Consider the following 18,952-nt stretch of genomic DNA (forward strand, 5'->3'; position numbering starts at 1 on the left):
ATACAGTTGGATGTTGGTGTTGCAGTTTGTTGGCCACGCGGTCACTATGTTTGGGGCCGATACAACACGATTGTGCCACCTCAACGACAACGACGCACCGCGCACCGGCGTGACATAACAGTCAGTATGAAGAGCGGATTTTGCAAACATTTGAAGATGCAGCGACGTCAGTCGTCTTTGTGAGGCGTCGACGTTACGCCACACATCTCGTTCCGTCGATTTAGCGTCGTTCGGGATCACCGTGACTAGGGCTATGTAAGGGTTGAAAGGCTTTTCATTCAATACTATTGAACCCGCCGTAGCAAAGTTCATTATTACGCTGTAACAGGTAACGCCATATCACCATGTCCATCTTTGTGACGCATCCGTCCCCCGGATATCGGATGTGCAAATGACGCTTCTCCAAAACGACAACGCCGCGCTTGCTAAATGACCAGAAAATTACAAGAAGATCTAGAACCACACCGTTCTCGATAACAACCTACGCACCGTAGTTTTGTCCCGTACTCACGGCTGCATATCCGGCTGGCGCGTGACCCATATATCCCTGGGGGGCCAGCGGATCGTGGCTTGACATCGGGGGGCTCGTTATCGGCGGACTAGCAAGCGGCTCCATAGCGTAGCTTTGGGGCCGCGAGACATATTCCGTGCTTTGTGCAGTGAGCGGCACCATGTCTTCGGGTCGTGTGCTCCACCGTGCCGTATTGCGCATCTCTTCCAACCCCGCGCCATGCGGCACATGCCCGTGTGCCGCACCCGTCTCGTGCACGGATCCATGAGGACTATGTCCGTGTCCGTGGTGTCCGGGCTCTTCGTACTCCAACGCATATGGCTTCCCGCTCTTTTGGAGTTTCCAGTTGCAGTAGATTGAGCTTAGCTTGTCGCTGACTAGGATGAGGAAGAGGAATACGACGCAAATTGGTAGGAGCGCAGGTGACTCGATGACGGCATGTAATCGCTCGGTGTCGGCCATCAGAGCCAACATTGCGCCCCCAACGCCGAGGGTAAGACTGCGGGATATGATGGACGTAAAGTCGAAGAGGTCGGCCTTGTGGCGACGAATCAACAAAAGAAATATGATCAGACAGACGAGAAGGAGGCAGAACGACGACCAGAAGTAGAGATAGACGAGCTCGAATCCTTTGAGACCGACCTCGAGGGGACTGTAGTCCTTCAGTTTGTCGACTGGTATCTTCATGCCGAGACCAGTGTATAGGCCGTTGTTGAGAAGGTGGGATACGTTCTTGAGTGCTCCGGGCCAGTCGTCATCTTCCTCGCCCATGTTGTACTCTGTGGTGTTTTGCTGAGAGCAGATGTTTGTAGCGTTACCGACACTCCAGATAGCCGTCTGAGCTTGGTTGTAGAAGCTCTTAGTCTCATACTTGCTGTCGAGCTCGAAATACTCTAAAAGGTACTGCAGCTTGTCTTGCAGTTTTTGACCGTCAAGATGATCCGTTTGGCAGTATTGGAGGATGGAAGTAGTAACTTTCCTAGTATTTTTGGCAACGTAGCGGGCCAGAGCAACTTGCTGCGAGCCTTCCACGACACCGACAATAGCAAGTTGAAAGGGAAAATGTAGCAGTGACCAGATTTGCTGACGAATGGTTCCGTAGTGACCATGGGGAAAGTTGTCGAAGTACCTGAGTACTGTTAGCTTACATGCGTCATGTCTTCCATACCTGCATATACTTACAGAGCCCAAATCAACACAAGAACCACGATGATGCACATGATTAAGAAGCATCCCTCGACTTCCAATCCGTGCTTCCCCATCATCCTGCTAACTGTCTTTGTAACACCAATTGCGCCCTCGCCAATGACAATGATTGTCAACAAGCTCATGCGCTCCATCAAGTGGGTCTTTTTGAAACTCATCATGCGCCAGAAGCACGATATAGCAACGACTGCGATGGCTTCAAGCACCATGACGACGTACCATACAAGGTAAACTAGGCGTCTACGATGGTCACCCTCAACCTTGAAGGCGGGTGTCATGCCGGCGAATGCACCCATGCCGATCGCATAGACTGCGAACATAAGAATGATCGGGAGGTAGATCTTGGTATACTTCGCTCTCCAAGTGAAGAAGAGTACCACAAGATACTGGATGGCGAGAAGACCACGGCTTATGACTAGGGTGTAGCATAGGATACGGAAGTTCTACATGGCTTAGTATACCTTTTCCTCAATGTGGGTAATAAACTTACAGTGTTGTTCCCTTGACCTTTCGCGCTTGCTGGGTTGAACTGGCTTCCGACCAGCGCCAGACCGACAAAGACGATGAATTGAATCGTTTTGCACACGCGCTCATAGAGCGAATCCCGCGCAAACCGTACATCGTGAAGTGTGATCTGGAACCAACACGACCATAATATGCCAAAGAAACCGATGTATGCCAGCAGATAGTCGATGTCGGTAATAGAGTGGTAGGCCGTAAAAGTCGCAAGATTGGCAACAAAGAACAAATCGAAGAAAAGTTCCACGCTATTCGCTTCGTGCCGTTGAGAGAAGACGAGGTGTTCGTGATCGGCACCAACTAGCGGGGATTCGATAAACGGTGTTGTCTTGTGCAGCCGTCTAAGATGCTTTTCCGCATCAACATCGCGTTTGTGGCCGTGAAAAGTCCAGCCCATGATGCCGATTTCCCACAAAGTCGACGAGAAACAACCACAACTCAACTCCAACGGTCAGGAAAGGAGCAACGAGGTTAAACCAAAGACAGACAGACAAGACTACCAAGACAAATACGAGCTGCCTTCGGCGCCGCAGTGAGTCTTATGCAAATCCCAATTCGCATACTACACGCGACACGAGATAGCCCCGCAAGCTATGGCGCATGTTCTATCTTAGGGCTGGAGGCCCAGGCCGGCGAGTACGGTTCCGCCTTGAGTCCGCTAGCAACGGTACCAATAGCACCGCATAGCGGCGCGTTACACGGTGGGCGCTGGCGGAGCACGCATGGTGGGTTAGGTCGTGCTAAGCCGGAGGAAGCTTTCACCACCAAGCCTGCGCGGGTCGGGCTCAGCAGCAAGCCAGCGCAACAATGCTGACAGCGCTATCGTGAATCGGAGGAGCACAGATGCTGGAGTACTGGTTGTAGCGTACGTCGGTCCAATCATTGCCTCCACGTGAGGCTTGGCGCACTGGTGTGTCGAATTAGACGGTGTGGAAGATAGGAGAGTCAGCTCAGCCCTGAGATCCGTAGACGGGCCGCTAGCGGTGCAGGCGTCCAGCGTCGAGTCTGTGGCGGAGGTGCCTCGCCAGCTAGCCTCCTGAGGTCTTCGTAAGACGAAGTCATCGCTGCAGCAGTTGAAACGCATCTTTTTGTCGTGCATTGGTAGAGGTGCTGCAGTAACACTCTTACGCAGCTCACGATCACCCGTCCGCAGCCGGTCAGCTCGGCGTTCTGCGTCGCCTCTACAGCCCTTCTGCATCCACAACCTCTTTTCGGCAACTACCTAGGTATCAAACCTCACCAAGCCGGCGTTGCGCAGATATCACTTCCTCCTCGCTCCCGGTCTTACATGTCCCACTCATTCTCAAAATGTCAAAACACTGGGCCGAACGTGGTACCCGGTGATCCAGAGGTGCATGCTCATGCACCTCACGCCCCATCTCTAACAGCTCGCCTGATGTGCTTACATGAGGCCCGCTATTTGCAGACGGAAGGAACCGCAAATACAGTGTTCTGACCCCCATTCAGTGAACATACCGAGCTTGCCTCACCCATGAAAAAAACCTCACAGATCGTCATGCGTCCTCCGACTTGTAAAACGTTGTTTGCCTGTAGTCACCGCAACAATCACAACGGATGTTCAAAGAATATTGATATTGTATTGGCTGAAACCACAACCAGCAAACGATTTCTAGATCCTCCATTTGAACGCCGCGCTGATAGTCAAGGTTCGGGGGGCCTAAGCCATGCAAGTATGCTGTAAAATGCACCAAGTACGATGAAGTCTTCACTTCCGTATCAGACCAGTCCGTTCATTCGCGCCCTCGCCAATCTCCTCCTCTTCATCTTCGTCTTCGCTATCATCTTCGCTCCACCCTTCGGCTTCCAGTCCATCGCCACGAATACCGAAGCTTAAAAGGAAACCGAGGAGTGCGATACCAGCGAAAATGCCAAAAGGCAGGGCTTCACCTTTGGGCTTCAACTTGGTAGCTGCTGTGAAAAGCGAACCTGACACGAAGGGTCCGGCAGCGCGACCAGCAGCAGAGAGCGTCTGAGCGAGGCCATTCAGCGTACCGAGCACGTTGTGATTGGGTGCGGAGTTGGTGATCTGCATAATATCAGCATCCGTAGAGCGCGTCATGTTGGAATTAGAGTAACTTACCATAAGGAGTGCAGCTGTCAGGCCGCCGACACCTGCAATCGTTTTGATAACCAGCACAACGCCGAGCTCAAACCACAACCAACCAGCACCCGTACCAATGCCCTTGTATCCGTTGCTCTCTTTGTAGCCCACAAACGGCATGAGACCGAAGGCTGCAATGAACAGCCCTAAGCTGACTCTGTACCCCATCTTGTTGCCCATCTTGTCTCGAAGCCTACCAAATATGCCCACCTGGAACAGTATCGTTATAGCGCCTGCGAATGACAGAGATAGTCCGACAGCCTCAGGCTTCAGCCCGCGTCCGGTAGGTGGTTGCTCTTCCGCGAAGATCGGATACAGAGAGTTGTAGGAGATGTTAGCGAGCTGGAATATGAAGTACGTTATGAGAAGCAGGACTGTGTCCCGGTTCAAGATCTCCTTCCGTGTAAGTTCGTCGCCGCTACTGTGTGGGAATAGTGTAGGCGCAGATTCCTCAGAGGCGTCGGATGCGTCGTCCTCGTCTACATCGTCCACACCACCGTGTGAGTTGTGGGTTTTGTGATTGCCTAGGAGGCGTCGTACGTAGGTAGGTCGCGTGGAGCTCGAGAACTGCCACATCCATGAGAACAAGTTGCCCAGTCTCTTTCCGAGAGGTGGCAGATTCTTGGCTTCTTCCAAACTCTCCTCCAAGAAGAGCATACACACTATCAGGTCTATCGCAAGGACGAGGGCCGAAAAGAGGTTCGGGAGGAGGTACGGGTAGGGATTCGACTGGCTCTTGTTGAACGGGTTCTGATAAAGCACCAAGAGTCCTCCTACGATCGGTCCCGTTATGCCACCAATACCGTAGACGACGGGCAGATAGGTAAATGCGCGCGATTGGTTGCTTCGATCCGTAATCTCGCCCAAACACGTCGACACAACGCCAGAGTTTCCGTTGACCAAGCCCATCAGGGCCTGCACGAGTATAGCTTGCCATAGCTCCCTGCAGAAGCCAAAAGCCAGAAAACAGCACATGGTCAAAAATGTGCCCGTGATTATTACCGGCTTTCGTCCGATCTTATCCGACAGCCAGCCCCAAAAGAAATTTGTTGTGAATTGTGCCAACGCGAAAGACGACGCGATGAGTCCGACGTATAGACCTGTCTGTCCATCCTTGACAGCGGAAAACGATTTCGTCATCTCAGGCAGATAAGGGCCTATTGAGTTGAGCGCGGTTTGCTCAGCGAGAGCTATGACAGCTAGCACGATGAGCTGCTTCGTCGGTAGGGGCTTTTCATGGTGGGTATGGCTGCCGTCTTCGGATCGGTTGCCATCTTGACCGGACGGGGCGTCAGATGGTGGTCGGCCGCGGGATTTAGGGGGGATAGTTGGGAAGGTCGTGTAATCTACATGAGGATGTACCAGTCAGTATGTCTCCTATCTATTCCGTATAGGATGTTACCTACGAAGCGTTGACCTGCGCGCATCAAGGCCTGGCCGGGTTGATGGCATCGTCGCGGAATGTACTACCTCTGTGAGGCCGAATTGCTATAACAAGCTTTCGCATGCATTGGGGCGCAGGGCTGTTGCTGGTTATGTCGACACTAACGCGCAGGGCTACACAAGAATGTCAGATAACTCTATAGAGGCGCGATTTGATGATAGGGTTCTCGAATGCAGGAGGCTGAAAGATGCTGTTTGCTGTGCAGATTTCAAGCTGGGATCACGCGCGGCTCAAGCTACGTCATTATCGCAGGAACCCGCTGGCTTGGCGCGAGATCTACAGCCTCGATGCTGTCTCTCGATCACGTCTCTGACTAATCAATGTTTTCTTCACATCTTCTCTTCATTTCGACCTCGTCTTTTGGTTAGGCAGGTCCGATTGACATACGTTGTACTGTCTGCGACAACCCGCTGGCCTACCCAACGACTTTACAAACACAGATCCCAGGACGTGTTTTCATCTCGGTGCACATCAAGCCATGTTCGCATGATGCGAACGCGCCAGGTGAAGCTTGGGAAGTGCGACAGGCACAGTGCGCATGCCGGTCGGCAGAGGAGGCTGGCGAATCCAGACACAGGACCCGGATGCATTCGTTGAAGCCGGTCCGCGAAAAGAAACATAGACTCATGCTGGAGCGCGATTACCTGGGACCGCGCTAGATGCACCTCGACATTGTTGACCCAAAGGACTCTAGCTACATGCATGCATCGTGGCACATACTCGATCATCTGGCAACCGCGTCGCGGACAGGCACATGACATATCCAAAGACCTGGAAGTGGCTTTCTTGGCATGCTGCAATACCAGACTTCCAGGATACCCCACATTCCTGATTAATTATCGAAAGGGCTGACCGCTCATCCTCAATCTATTACGCCCTGACGGCTCGCCAAAGCTATTGGACACCTCGGGAACACTGAAAGCTGACTGGCAATACAAGTCATCGGTGGATGCGTATTGTCAAGATGATCACCAGTCGCTTAAACTAGTAGTGTCGAAATCTTCGCAACTCGCTCATATCTTCTCAAACATTGGATGCCTTACGAAGTTGTTCGTTCTCGACATCGGAGGTGTGTGATCTTCGCATCCGCCTGATCTTCCTGTACCTCAATCATTGCTCGGCGAGGCTTGTGAACGCTTTAGAACCAATACAACCATGCGACTTAGATTACACTGCCGCCAAAGTGCTGGCTCCGGGCATCCATGTGGAGATTTCGAGCTTAAGATGTTCAACGAAATTTAGAGTATAAAAAGTCTAGTGAATTCCTCATAAAAGCGTCAAATAATCAGAAAACCCAGTTCAGAGCCGCAGGTACACCGCGGTCTTTGTTTGAAGGCCCCTCTTCTACTTGGGTCCCCACTTGGTTGCCCCTTCACATCTCCTCTTACTTCAGACTTGCTACTTCTCGCCCACTCTATCTTACCAACTACGAACCTCCAAAAATGCGATACTCCACCCTGCTCCCGACTTTGTTAGCCATCGGCTCAACTCTCGCAAGACCGGCCCAGCCCGAAATTGCTAACACCACAACTCTGCCAACTCACTTCGGTCTACTCACATTCCCACACTTCCAAGCTCTCGACATCTTCGGACCCATGGACCTCCTGAACTCCCTCTTCATGTACTACCGAAACACATCCATCGTGCCGCAGTTTACAGTCTTCAGCAAAACCATGGATCCGGTGACGTCGGCTATGACCGATGGAGGTTTTGGTCAAGAGATCATGCCGGCCATGACATTTTCGGAGTATCTGGTGAGTTGCGACCATTATGTGGATAAGAATAAGACTGATTGGACGAAGAACAAGCAGAAGGACCACGGTGATGACGACATACCCTCTGCAGATGACAAGGGCGCAATCGACGTCCTCATCGTCCCTGGCGGTGGAGGGACTCGCAGAGATATGACGGAAGAGATCAACTTCGTCAAGGCTACCTACCCAAATGTATGCATATTCCCCTGACCATCCCTTCCAATCATTAGCTGACAACCCCACCGCTCAAATATATCATATCCGTCTGTACCGGCGCCACACTCCTGTCCCGTGCAGGTATCCTCGACGGTCGCAGGGCAACCACGAATAAGGCTGCCTGGACATGGGCTACATCGACTGGTCCCAATGTAGACTGGGTGCCGACTGCGCGTTGGGTAGAAGACGGCAATATTATCTCGACCAGTGGAGTCTCGGCAGGCATCGATGGGACATACGCGTTCGTCAGTCGCGTGTATGGGGAAGAGGTTGCACATTTCTTGAGTTTGGCCTTGGAATACAACCGTGAGACGGATGCACATCATGACCCTTTCGGTAAGGTCTGGGACGTCCCTGGAGCTACTTGAGTGTTCGTGCTTTCTGAATGGAGCACTCTCATAAAGAAGGATCAGGCGGTGTGCGTAGGTGATGTAATGAGTTGGCACAGCCACCACACTACATCTGTATGTATCTGAGCAGCCTCACTAAATCCGAATATTTTATCAAGTGTTACTCCCCATTTTTCCGACTATTTCGTGAAATTAACCAGAGAAATGCAATACTTAACCTTCAATGACTTCGTCATTGCAAACTCCATATCGACTATATCTACCTTTCCGCGGCGTCAAGAACGACGATGCCGCCTTCCTACCATTGAACCCTGAGTCGAAAGAGATACGATGCGTTATTCTGAGACCGGGACATGGGAACGACCCTATCGAATGCGAGTTGGTGTATACAAACATAAGCGGGGAATCTGAAAGTCGCAGACCATATGTAGCGCTGTCCTATTGTTGGGGAAATACGAAAGACACCGTTGAGATCCAACTGCATGGCCAGTCGATGACTTCATCAGGCGCATGTCAGCAACCAATCAGTGTGCCGTTCCGAATTACCCGGAACCTTCACACGGCACTCACATTTCTGCGGAACGAGAGCAAACAGTGCCTGTGGATAGATGCTCTGTGCATCAACCAGAAAGACTTGCCCGAAAAGATGCATCAAGTCCAGTCCATGGGCAATATCTTTTCATCGGCCGAGGCAGTGTTGGTATGGTTGGGTTTGGAAGACAAGTACAGCCGATTTCTCATGAGAGCATGGACGGCACACCTACTCCCTATGACGAAAGCTCATGGTGAGATCATGATCATGGACCTTTACGTCGCAATGTGTGAGAATACACATCCTTTCTGGACTGGTCTTGCTGAAGACGAAGTACTCCGCCAACTTGCACTCGATCTTCATGAAGAATGTGTGGATATGAGCTCGCCTGGCTGGTACAAGAAGGCACTGTGGACCAGCTTCGAGAGACTGTTTGATCGGCCATGGTGGAGCCGAATTTGGGTTGTGCAAGAGGTCCTTCTGGCCCCCAAAAGTGAGCGAGGCGGTCGTAAAGTTGACCTCAGAATCGGCGATAATGTGGTGAGCTGGGAAGAGATGCTCGATATCATACTACCTTTGGTCCATCATCTAGACAGCCTGCCGCGCAACTCCGAACCTGCTACATCTTCTTCCTGTGACGTAATCCGATACTCATGGCAACATCTTGTTTTCAGAGACGAGGGAAACTCGGACCCGGGAATCAGGGATCTCCTAGTCTCTACGAATAAGTTTAAAGCCTCAGACCCTCGAGACAAGCTCTTCGCTTTGCTCCTTCTGGCTTCGGATACCAGAGAGTCTTTTCGCCGGGAGCCTCTGATTTGTCCAGATTATACTAAATCCACGAAAGCAGTTTTCGATGACTTGGTGAGTTGGGAACCAGCACTGAAGGGTACGTGGATCTGGGGAGAAGGCGATTTTGTAGAGCTGACTGGTGATTCCGTCTGGTGAAGGAAGATCGGATCCATAGCTTTTCCGTGCAGGTAGCCTTCTCATCATGGGCTAAATACGACGTTAACTTCTGCTAATACCGTATCATGTGGCTGTTGAGCTGCTTGATGAGAGTGGTGAAATCGCGACAACGGACTCGATGGCGAGGGAGTGCGGGGTGCGCAGGCGTTGGCACAACCTCTGGAACGTTTTGCGCAAATTTGCATATCCATTCAGGTAGCGCTACAGCGCTGGTAAGCACCACGGGTTGTTCCGCTTCCTAATGGGATATATGTTTGCGATCCTAGGGAAGGTTGCGCAGAAGTCGCGCACGAGTTCAATGATGCAGGTGGGCAACTTCAGAGCGCCCGGGAACAATCGGCGACGCTGCAGCGCCGACCCCGAAGGCCCAGCATGCCCGGATACTGTGCGATGACCATCTCTTGCACACTGCTTCGGGCTGTGTTCCAACAACAAGTTAGACGCGATAAAATCAGAGCTAATACCTAGGTACATTACTGCCACGTGCCCAAATTCGTTGACTCAACCCCTCAATCCCTCAAGGGCTTGATCGAAGCCATCATCACGATAAGATATTGCATTCCTAGGTACCTACGTACAGTGCGCCCTCGAGTACCTAGGTGTCTTTGTCAGCGTGAGAACAGGAAGAATGGCATCAGTTCCATTAAGTATGACGAGTGTGAACGGAGAAAGTGAGTTTCAAGCAAGTCACGTTTGATACCTAGGTACGATACTAAGAAAGCAGACATTGAGATTATTCACAATATGCCTGGGTGTCTCGTTACGCGACAGCCCGACGGTACAGTCATCAAGCGAGGCAGGCGTATCAATATCGATGAGCAATCGGCACTCGAACTCGCCGCGCAGTATGGCCTTCCTGTTCCACACGTATACGGCGCAGGCGAGAAATGTGGAGAAACCTTCATTCAAATGGAGTTTATCGAGGGTGATGGACTTGATGAAGTTTGGCCTCGAATGACGGTGGAAGAGAAGGACCATATATGCCAACAGCTACGAGAAATCCTCACAGCCATGAGATCAATACCATCTAAGACCGAATTCATTGGATCTTGCTCTGGTGGGGAAGCCCGTGACGATCGCCAATATGGTCACTACAATGGAGGGCCGTATCCAGACGAGACTGCATTCAATGCCTCACTATATTTCGATCTCGTGGGTTCTACACCAGCCCCAATCCGTACTGCGCTGCATCAGCAACTGCGTAGCAACCATCGTATTGTATTCTCGCATGGCGACCTTGCGCAACACAACATCATGGTCAAAGATGGTCACATCACAGGGCTGATAGATTGGGAGAACGCAGGGTGGTATCCTGAGCATTGGGACTATATCAAATTCTTCGAGCGACCGTGCAAGTACAAAGATTGGAAAGATCGTGCAAAGGAAATATTCCCCGAATGTTATGACAATGAGCTTGCATACCACCAAGCTATCATGCGATGGCAAAAGCCTTAAGCAGGGTCACCGGGTTCTGGCTCCTCCTCTGCTTCCATGGTCGCTTCCACCATCTTATCAATACCACCGGTACACTCCTCCTTGGTTATATACCCAGCTGCGGCCAGTCTCTCGAGAGCGTCTCCCACCCAGAGAAGACAGTTGAATTCGGCGTTGAGATTGTCGATCGGCGTTTGGTAGATGAGAGCTGCTAATAGAGCCTTGGTCATTGGTGTCCGTATCGTTCCAACACTGACTTCTTTGGCGAAGCTGAGGCTCCTGCTCGGGATAAAGTTATCCCTCGTTTGGAGCTCATATGCCTTGTTCGGCCCGGTAGTGTGAATCATCATGGCTGTTCCTCCGTCGTCAGGCCGGAGACAAAGACCAGCGTGTCGGTATTTTTGGTAGTCTAGCGGGAAACCCTTAAAGACACAAATGCTCAGAGTGATGGTCGGCAATGAGTTTGAGACATTGGAAGCTGGTTGACTGGAAACCGGGTGACTGCCAGTTCTGATATGATAATTAGACATGGATACAATGGCACATGGACACAGACCTTTCGGATTCGTAGAACCCTGCTGGGAATTGATCGTCATCTCCCTTTCGACGATAATAGATTCCGTAAGCTGTCTGCTCAGCAGTGTAGTGGTATGCTAGATTGGCATCATCAATCTGATTTGGTAGGTATTGGACCATGATGAGAACGTTGTAGATTTTCGATATAACACGCCTTTGATTCTGTGGCACAGATGTGCAGCTATATACATGTTCTGACGCAGATATCATACCGAACAGAGGGTCATTCAGAGTCACAATGGAGTCTGACAATGCATTATTCGTGTTGGTGTTGGTGGTCCATAACATAAAGATGGGGCATCAGCATAGACATGACTATACATCGTCGTGAAACACGCACTTACGCTATCATGATACGATGAGCATGACTGGGTGAGATGCCAGTCATGTGAGTCAAAGGGACAATAATGCACAGATGAGTATCCTAAAGTCAGTAGGGTGCACATACAGGAGTGCATACCATCATCACTGTCGATGGGGGACGTTCTATTTTCGCGATTCGCATTAATAATAAAGTTTCTAATGTACAGCTTCAGGAACTTACTGACCTTTCAAGCCCACGGCAATGCCATTCGATCATCTTTCATCAGTCACGGATACCGCCTTTGCTGTTAGCGACTTGGACGTCGTCGAGTATTCGATCATCCGAGCTTTACTGCAGGCGAACACCAGCAGTACCCTTCTTCTTCGCCTGATCATCAAACGCATTCCCCAACCCACCACCCCCACTCCTACTCGCCTCAAGCGAACTCTCAGCCATCTTCTTCTTCTCAGCAGCCACCTTGTCAAGTTGCTTCTTCGTCTTCGTGTTTCCACTACCCTTGCCGTGGAACTGGTGACTGAGCTGCTTGAAGGCTTCTTTCTGGTTCATGTGGCGGCCGTGTTCGTCCACATACTTGAGCTCAATGTTGGGCGTATACTCCCTGTTGAAGAGCTCAGCGAGACGGCGACTCTCGACCATCTCGGCGCTGGTGTTGTTTTTGCGGGCCCATTCTTCGCGCTCGCGCGGCGTCATGTTGTTCCAGCGGGCGGAACCTCGTTCGCGTTCACGGGCGATCTTGCGTTGGCGCTCGGCGTCAGCTTCGGCCTTGTTCTTGTCGGCAATGAACTTTTGGCGGTCGCGGTACATGGCGTTCTTGTCGGAGGCGTCGGACTCTGTGACTAGGCCTCGTTGTTTAAGTAGCGCAAGAGTGGCACCTAGACCTTGGTCGACAGTCTTTTCTGCCTCGAGACCCGTCTCGGTAATATCTGTGGAGCGAGCGCGCGAGATGCTGCGGTTGCGGGCCTCTTCTGCTTCGGCTGCTTCAGCGTAGGATTGGCCCATTTCGACATCACCATCTTCATCAGCGACGGGGATATCGCCCATGGACTTCGTGCCTTCCGAGATGTGGCTGGACTTTCTACGCTTCCGGCGGGCTTCTTCCTCGTCGGCATCGCCTGCAGCACCTAGATTTTGTACAAACTCGGTTGTTTCGTCGATAACAAGGCCGCCATCACCATCTTCTGTGGATTCCATAACGTCTGGCTGGGGTGTTGATGCGTCTTCACGTAATTGCCGTGCAAGATCTTCCGGTCGCATCTTCTTGCGCTTCTTGAGGGCCTTTTGACGCTGCGCCGCGAGATTCGCTTGGAGGTCGTCGTCATCCACGAACGACTCGTCGAACACCTTTTTCTTCTTCTGTTGTGGTGCGGAGGATTCACCACCGTCAACGTCCATATCGTCGCCAGCTACAGTGTCTTCCGCAGGCATGGCAAGCATTTCCTCATCATCTTCGACGCGTTCTCGCTTGGATTTCTTGCTCTTCTTCTTCTTAGGCTTCTTCATCTTGACTTCCGACACGTCCATGTAATCGTTGGTGGGCGCATCTTCTTTGAGTATGTCCAGACTGATCGCAACCTTCTTTGGTCTTGAAGCACCCGCGACTTCAGCCTGTACGTCCTCAACAGTCCGACCCTTGCCGTCCAATGTGAACGCATTGCGCTTCTTGCCCTCAATCTCCTCGTCGTATTGTGCAAGTATCGACTTCTGGCCTCCCTCGTCCATATCGTTGGGGTCGTATGCGCGCTTCCGCTTCTTCGAATCGAGTCGCTCTTGTAGTCGCTCCTTTTCTCTGAGTTCAACCGCCTCTAGCTCGTCATCGTCTTCCCCGTCGACTGCAGTGTCTTTGAGAACAAGGATCTGATCTTCATCGTCGAACTGGTCAACCTCGTGTCCGACTTTGACACCAGCAAGGTCCTTGTCGGTATATTGCATGGCCTCGAGTGCCTGGCGCTCGCGCTCTTCGAGCTCCTTGCGCATCTGCTCCTCCTTGGCGATCTTCTTCTGGCGTTTCTTGCTGCTCTTCAGCCAGGCCAGGTCATCGTCGACGTCTGCTTCGTCCGCCAGCCCCTTGCCCTCGAGCTTTGCAAAGCGCGCCGCCTTTTCGCGCTCCTTCTTGATCGCCGCGGCGCGTTCTTCACGTCTTATCTTGGCCAGTCGCGCTTCTTCCAATTTCTTCCAGTTGTCCGAAGCGGCGGCCTGGCGCGTGTCGATGGTGCTCGCAGGCTCTTCGTCTGAGTCGTCGCCATTTTGCGCCGCCTTGAAGTCCAGACCGGGGGCTGCGGGTGCTGCAGGCGTGCTTCCACCGGGGAGAGCAGAGAGGCCCATAGACAGACGAATCTTGTTCGCCTCGTCGATGGATAGGTCCGCCATGGCTGATGCGGTCGTGATGTCCTGTCGCAACGCAGAGGTTTATGGTCCTGGAAGGAAAGTTGTGACGGCGCCGGAGGTTCAGAATCTTCAGTGCACTTTCGAGCAGTGTGCAGAAGTGGTCGTCGCAAAGAGTGAAAGCACACTCAGTATTCCCCAAAGGTGAAGTTCGGTGATGGGTGCCTGCCCGTGACCTGCGGGCAACATCGCACCTCCGCCCACACATTTGCCGCCAAGCCACTACCCACTAGCGCGCCGGCGTTCAGCCGAGCGACATAAAAAAAGTTGCGCGCCCTCACCCATCGAGTTCTCACCACAACGCCCTGTGTCAACGTCTCCTGTCCACGTCCTTTCGGGGACCCGTGTGACGGTCGAGATGTTGACAGTTCGTCCATCATGGAGCCTTCTTCCTCAATAGAACGCTTCGGACGACAGGCAGCGCAGAGCAACTTTGGCAGCTTCCGGCAGCCTGAGCTCACCGTTCACGCGGTTCGAGCTCGGTGTATGGTTGTCTGTCAGGCAGACTGATTCCGTTTCCCTTTTGCTAGGCCGTTGGCCACTGATGCTTGGGACTAACCCAGTCGGCTACATGCCATCTTCATGAGTGATGCTTATGCGATTGCGCAGCTTTGCGCTGGTTGATCGTGAAGTCTGGGAGCTTTGCATGAGTCTCGCTCAAAAGGCGCGACGGACGCGTTTACGCGTTTTGGAGGAAATGCATCATGCGCGAAGTCATGTGAATGCGCTTGATGTGCGAAACATGCCTAGACGCATATTCGAGAACGAAGGCCGTCCTCTGCGCAGAAGCCGCTGCCCTATGCATCGACGAGCACCAACATGTCATAATCATTGGGCACATGGTCTCGTATTGACGTCGTGGGTATGCCATACAATATACATATGTTACAATGTCTCAGCCTGAAGCCGCTAGATTGCAGTCCAATTGCTGGTAGAAGACCACATAGCCTCGCCTCCTCGTGTTTCTCATGTCAATCCTCGGTGACTTCTCCCAGACCACACACTTAGTTCGCAGCCGGTGCCTCACCCCTCGCCAACTTGAGCAGCTCAGCCTCTCTCCGCTCCTTCAGCAACTTCTCCCTAACCAGCACTCTATCCGCCTCTGACCTCTCCTTGAACTCCTCAATCTCCTTCATCTCGGCCAACTCCTCCTCCGTCGGCTTGATCTCCACTGCGCCTATCTTCTCCACCAGTGCCTCCAAGATCTCGCTCTCCGACTGGTCTCTCATGTCAATCGAAAACGTAGGTTTCGAGGTATCGGGTACGAGCGTATTGCGCGGGTTTGGTGTGGCCGACGGTGGTGAAGCGTCTGATTGTTGTGTTGTAGGAGAGTTGGTAGAGCCAGCCGATGGCTGTGTTTTGGTTGCTGTGAAGATGTGTAGGAGCGAGGGACCTTCGGGGTCGTTGTGTCGCGCGACTTCCATTGGGATGGCTGGATTACGGTATTTCATCCGGGGCAGCATATTGCGCCAGAATTTCCTGTTCGTAGCGTAAGCGCTCGATCTTGTCATTCCGTATAATTGCCAGCGCTCAAACATGGCGTCTGAATTGGCCTCATATTTTTTGCCCTCCTCGGGTACTTATAACAGAGCAATACCAACATACCTTGCCCCTCTATGTCCTCCGTAGAGTTTTGTGTTGAATTCCATACTAATCTTCGACACCTCTTTGGGCAGTATGAGCGCGCCTGGTCCACATCTTATCCATAACAACTGTCGCAGGTACCGATGTCAGCATTGTTACATTTCAGCTATCTCGAGTTGGTCGGGTTCGATTGTGGGCTTCGACGTTTTCGGAGGTGTCTGCGGAGGTGGATCTTACGTACGTGCTGTGGTGCTTGTTAGTCTTGCCAAAGGAGTAAACATGCACTCAGAGATTAGCTACTTGCCTCGCGTAGCTTGCGCATGCGCTTCAGTATGTGCACCATGGTTGCTGTGATGTGATATTGAACTGGGGTTGCGGAGTTCGAGAGATTCTCGGGCATTGCCCGTAGCGCGATCGTGTCTTGGCAGCCCTGCAGATGAGATGCGTCAACTGTTCACTCAAAAAAGGACATTCTGGTTAGATGGTAGTACAACTGAGCGGTACAATGATTGAACGCCTTTCCAGGTATCTGAGCTACATTATTCTTCCACTACACATATCCAGATCTCCATCCCCATTTGCCGAGTACTTCCACGAGCCAGACCAGAACATGTCCAATCCCAAGACTGTTTTCGCATCGCTCTGTTGGGTATTATCTGAGATCGCGCACAATGCTTATCACGTTCCTGTTGTGCGACTCTAGTCTACAGGAAGCAGGAGTGTAGGCGTTTACCGAGCAGGTTGTGCGGCGGCGGCACGCGTCTCTGCGGGAGTTGGTCCCGCCATGCGCTTGCTCCTGTAATTGGGATTAGCATGCGCATTTCATCTCAGAGTGATTCAGCTTACATGAACGACCTGCTGAGGAAGGAGATGATGATCATGGGCATCCACGAGGGCATCTTGGAGAATCCCCAGGTGACGTATGCGTAAGGAATGGCAAGGTTGTACAGCTGGAGAGCACCGTTGAAGGGGTGGAAGGGACCCTCGTATGGGGTGACCTGCTCAATCTCGTTGTCAACGATGAGCTTCTTGAAGGTCTCGGTGGTGGTGCTGGTGCGGTTCAAGGGCTTGTAGCGAACGACGGGGACGGGCGCGGACTGGTCAGCCATGGGCTTAGGGATCTGGAAGTAGTAGAGCGCCGGTGCGCCGACAGACCATGCGTTGCAGAGGAGAGGCTCGGTTTCGCAGTCAAGGTACGCAAACTTGGGCGCATCAGGCTTCGCGGCCATGATGGGGAGAGAAGCCTGGTTGATGTTAGTGTCGGTCGTCTGCATGTTCGCATGCTATACGTACGTTCCATGCCTTGGTTGCGTTGCCACACAGGCCAAAGCAGGTGGTGTTGCCGCCGGTGGTGAAGATGAGCCAGTCCTGTGTGGTAGGAGGGCTGGCGGTAGCATCAACAGTAAGCGTCTCTTTCCAGTTCTCCAGGGTAATTGGGTACTGGATGGCGGCAGCTGCGTTGGAGGCCACCTTGCTCGTTGCGGTGTCGACTGGCGCCGACGGCATGGAGGGGATGGATGCGGACACGGCAGCCGTCGCCTTGTTGAAGAAGCCCTTCACCTTGTCAAGGAGAGGCACCTGCTCCTCGGCGACAGCGAGCGCCGGGAGAGCGAGAACGAGGCCTGATGAGAAGCGCATGTTGATTCTGTGTGGGGGGAGGTGTGGTGTTGAACTGCGAAAGCTGCGGGCGGTATGCTTGCGCTCTTCTGCCTGATGATGCCACAGGGTCCAATTGGAGCGACGTTGAAGTAATGTGGGGGATGCAGCTCAACGTCAGAGGCAACCACTAACAATCGTGAAGGAGCGATAGAAATGTAGATGCAATTGTCGCGCGAAGATCGCAAGGAAGTTCCCAGGCCGAGATAGCTAATAATATGAGGAATAGGGATGAGGACTAATAACCCGGCTCTTCTGCTCGAGCTTGGCAGTCCAGAGCTCTGCCGCGAAATTGGGAAGCCTGGGCCAACCGTTCGTCAACAGCCTTCACCATCACGGACCTGGTGCGTACGCGTTCACTCTTCACCAACAGGACGCGTTACAATGCACACATTCACGACAAAGTGGACCGAATGACCTATGACGCGAGGATCTATTTGGACAAACATACATCAATTATCTCTCACACTGGTTTGCCTACCCGGCTATCCATTCCCAGCATTCCATCTCACCTCATCTCGTTCCATCCCGTCATCATCATTTCCTAGTAAGCCCGTCAAAACTCCAGCCTGGCTGCGCAATGTGTGCCGCCAAAGTAAAGATGAGATCCTCCCCACTCTCTGATCTCGAAAGCCGTTGGAAAGGAGCTTCTATCAACACCTCAGTACAGTCCTATCCAGCTCTAGGGATAGTTCAACATACTCTCATCATGTAGCTTTCGCGACACATTGGCACTCATCGACGTCCTAGAGCCTGCTGTTAGTAAGCTATCGCCAGAACCCCTTGAGGTCCCCGTGATAGAAGTGTCAATACCTTGGCCCAATCTCCTCGCTAGTTCCTCTCTGAACGCTCTGTTAGGTTCTGGTCGATCATCGGCTTCTTCTTTTGCGGAGTAAGCGGTACTCCATTCACTAGCTCCTGATACTGGCAGACGGTTACCAGCGTCCCTGACCTGAGCTCGCTCGTGCTCTTCTACCTCGCGACTGTGTGCTGTTTCTTCGTACAATACCTTGCCCGCTTTCGGGCTACTACTGTCATTTTTCTCTTCAGCTGCCACACTACGTAGTTTGCGTGGGCCAAGGATATCGCCAAATATGGCGGCCATATTGGGTGGTCCTGCTGAGCGTGGTGGAGGGGGTCCAGGTGGAGGAGGTGGTCTTGCTGCTGGTGGAGGTGGAGGAGGCGGTGGTGGAGGCGGTGGTGGAATTGGGGGGGATGCCGCTTGCTGGGGAGCTGGCATCTGGATGCTTTGTAAGAATTCGGGTGTAAAACGATTTGATAGCGATTGAGCGCGTGGTGCGTGCGACATGATTGGTGAGGATGATCCTGAAGGACCTTCTGATACATCAGGAGAAGGGGGTGTATCTGGGTA

At 52.3% G+C, this 18,952-nt stretch overlaps 7 protein-coding genes across 7 annotated transcripts; 1 reads left to right on the plus strand and 6 right to left on the minus strand.

The window, feature by feature from the left end:
- Positions 1–481: 481 nt before the first annotated feature.
- On the minus strand, positions 482–2,633 carry J4E79_002654 (uncharacterized protein; the record flags this gene model as incomplete). Its single annotated transcript, XM_049351552.1, has 3 exons — positions 482–1,640; positions 1,694–2,160; positions 2,208–2,633. The coding sequence occupies 3 exons, from the start codon at positions 2,631–2,633 to the stop codon at positions 482–484; spliced, it is 2,052 nt and encodes a 683-aa protein (XP_049214190.1).
- A 1,329-nt stretch (positions 2,634–3,962) lies between these two features.
- J4E79_002655 (uncharacterized protein) lies at positions 3,963–5,810 on the minus strand (the record flags this gene model as incomplete). The annotated part of the gene is made up of 3 exons (XM_049351553.1): positions 3,963–4,283; positions 4,338–5,704; positions 5,765–5,810. The coding sequence occupies 3 exons, from the start codon at positions 5,808–5,810 to the stop codon at positions 3,963–3,965; spliced, it is 1,734 nt and encodes a 577-aa protein (XP_049214191.1).
- Positions 5,811–7,244: 1,434 nt separating this feature from the next.
- J4E79_002656 (uncharacterized protein) lies at positions 7,245–7,887 on the plus strand (the record flags this gene model as incomplete). Its single annotated transcript, XM_049351554.1, has 2 exons — positions 7,245–7,748; positions 7,873–7,887. The coding sequence occupies 2 exons, from the start codon at positions 7,245–7,247 to the stop codon at positions 7,885–7,887; spliced, it is 519 nt and encodes a 172-aa protein (XP_049214192.1).
- A 3,187-nt stretch (positions 7,888–11,074) lies between these two features.
- Positions 11,075–11,753, minus strand: J4E79_002657 (uncharacterized protein; the record flags this gene model as incomplete). The annotated part of the gene is made up of 2 exons (XM_049351555.1): positions 11,075–11,567; positions 11,614–11,753. The coding sequence occupies 2 exons, from the start codon at positions 11,751–11,753 to the stop codon at positions 11,075–11,077; spliced, it is 633 nt and encodes a 210-aa protein (XP_049214193.1).
- Positions 11,754–12,285: 532 nt separating this feature from the next.
- J4E79_002658 (uncharacterized protein) lies at positions 12,286–14,325 on the minus strand (the record flags this gene model as incomplete). The annotated part of the gene is made up of 1 exon (XM_049351556.1): positions 12,286–14,325. The coding sequence occupies one exon, from the start codon at positions 14,323–14,325 to the stop codon at positions 12,286–12,288; it is 2,040 nt and encodes a 679-aa protein (XP_049214194.1).
- A 1,019-nt stretch (positions 14,326–15,344) lies between these two features.
- On the minus strand, positions 15,345–16,267 carry J4E79_002659 (uncharacterized protein; the record flags this gene model as incomplete). Its single annotated transcript, XM_049351557.1, has 2 exons — positions 15,345–15,919; positions 16,225–16,267. The coding sequence occupies 2 exons, from the start codon at positions 16,265–16,267 to the stop codon at positions 15,345–15,347; spliced, it is 618 nt and encodes a 205-aa protein (XP_049214195.1).
- Positions 16,268–16,653: 386 nt separating this feature from the next.
- On the minus strand, positions 16,654–17,562 carry J4E79_002660 (uncharacterized protein; the record flags this gene model as incomplete). Its single annotated transcript, XM_049351558.1, has 3 exons — positions 16,654–16,720; positions 16,771–17,168; positions 17,218–17,562. 3 exons carry the CDS (start codon positions 17,560–17,562, stop codon positions 16,654–16,656), a joined length of 810 nt encoding a protein of 269 aa, XP_049214196.1.
- Between the last annotated feature and the right edge of the window lie 1,390 nt (positions 17,563–18,952).

Source organism: Alternaria viburni, assembly GCF_023758015.1.
Source record: "Alternaria viburni strain BMP 2772 chromosome Unknown scaffold_4, whole genome shotgun sequence".
Classification (NCBI taxonomy): domain Eukaryota; kingdom Fungi; phylum Ascomycota; class Dothideomycetes; order Pleosporales; family Pleosporaceae; genus Alternaria; species Alternaria viburni.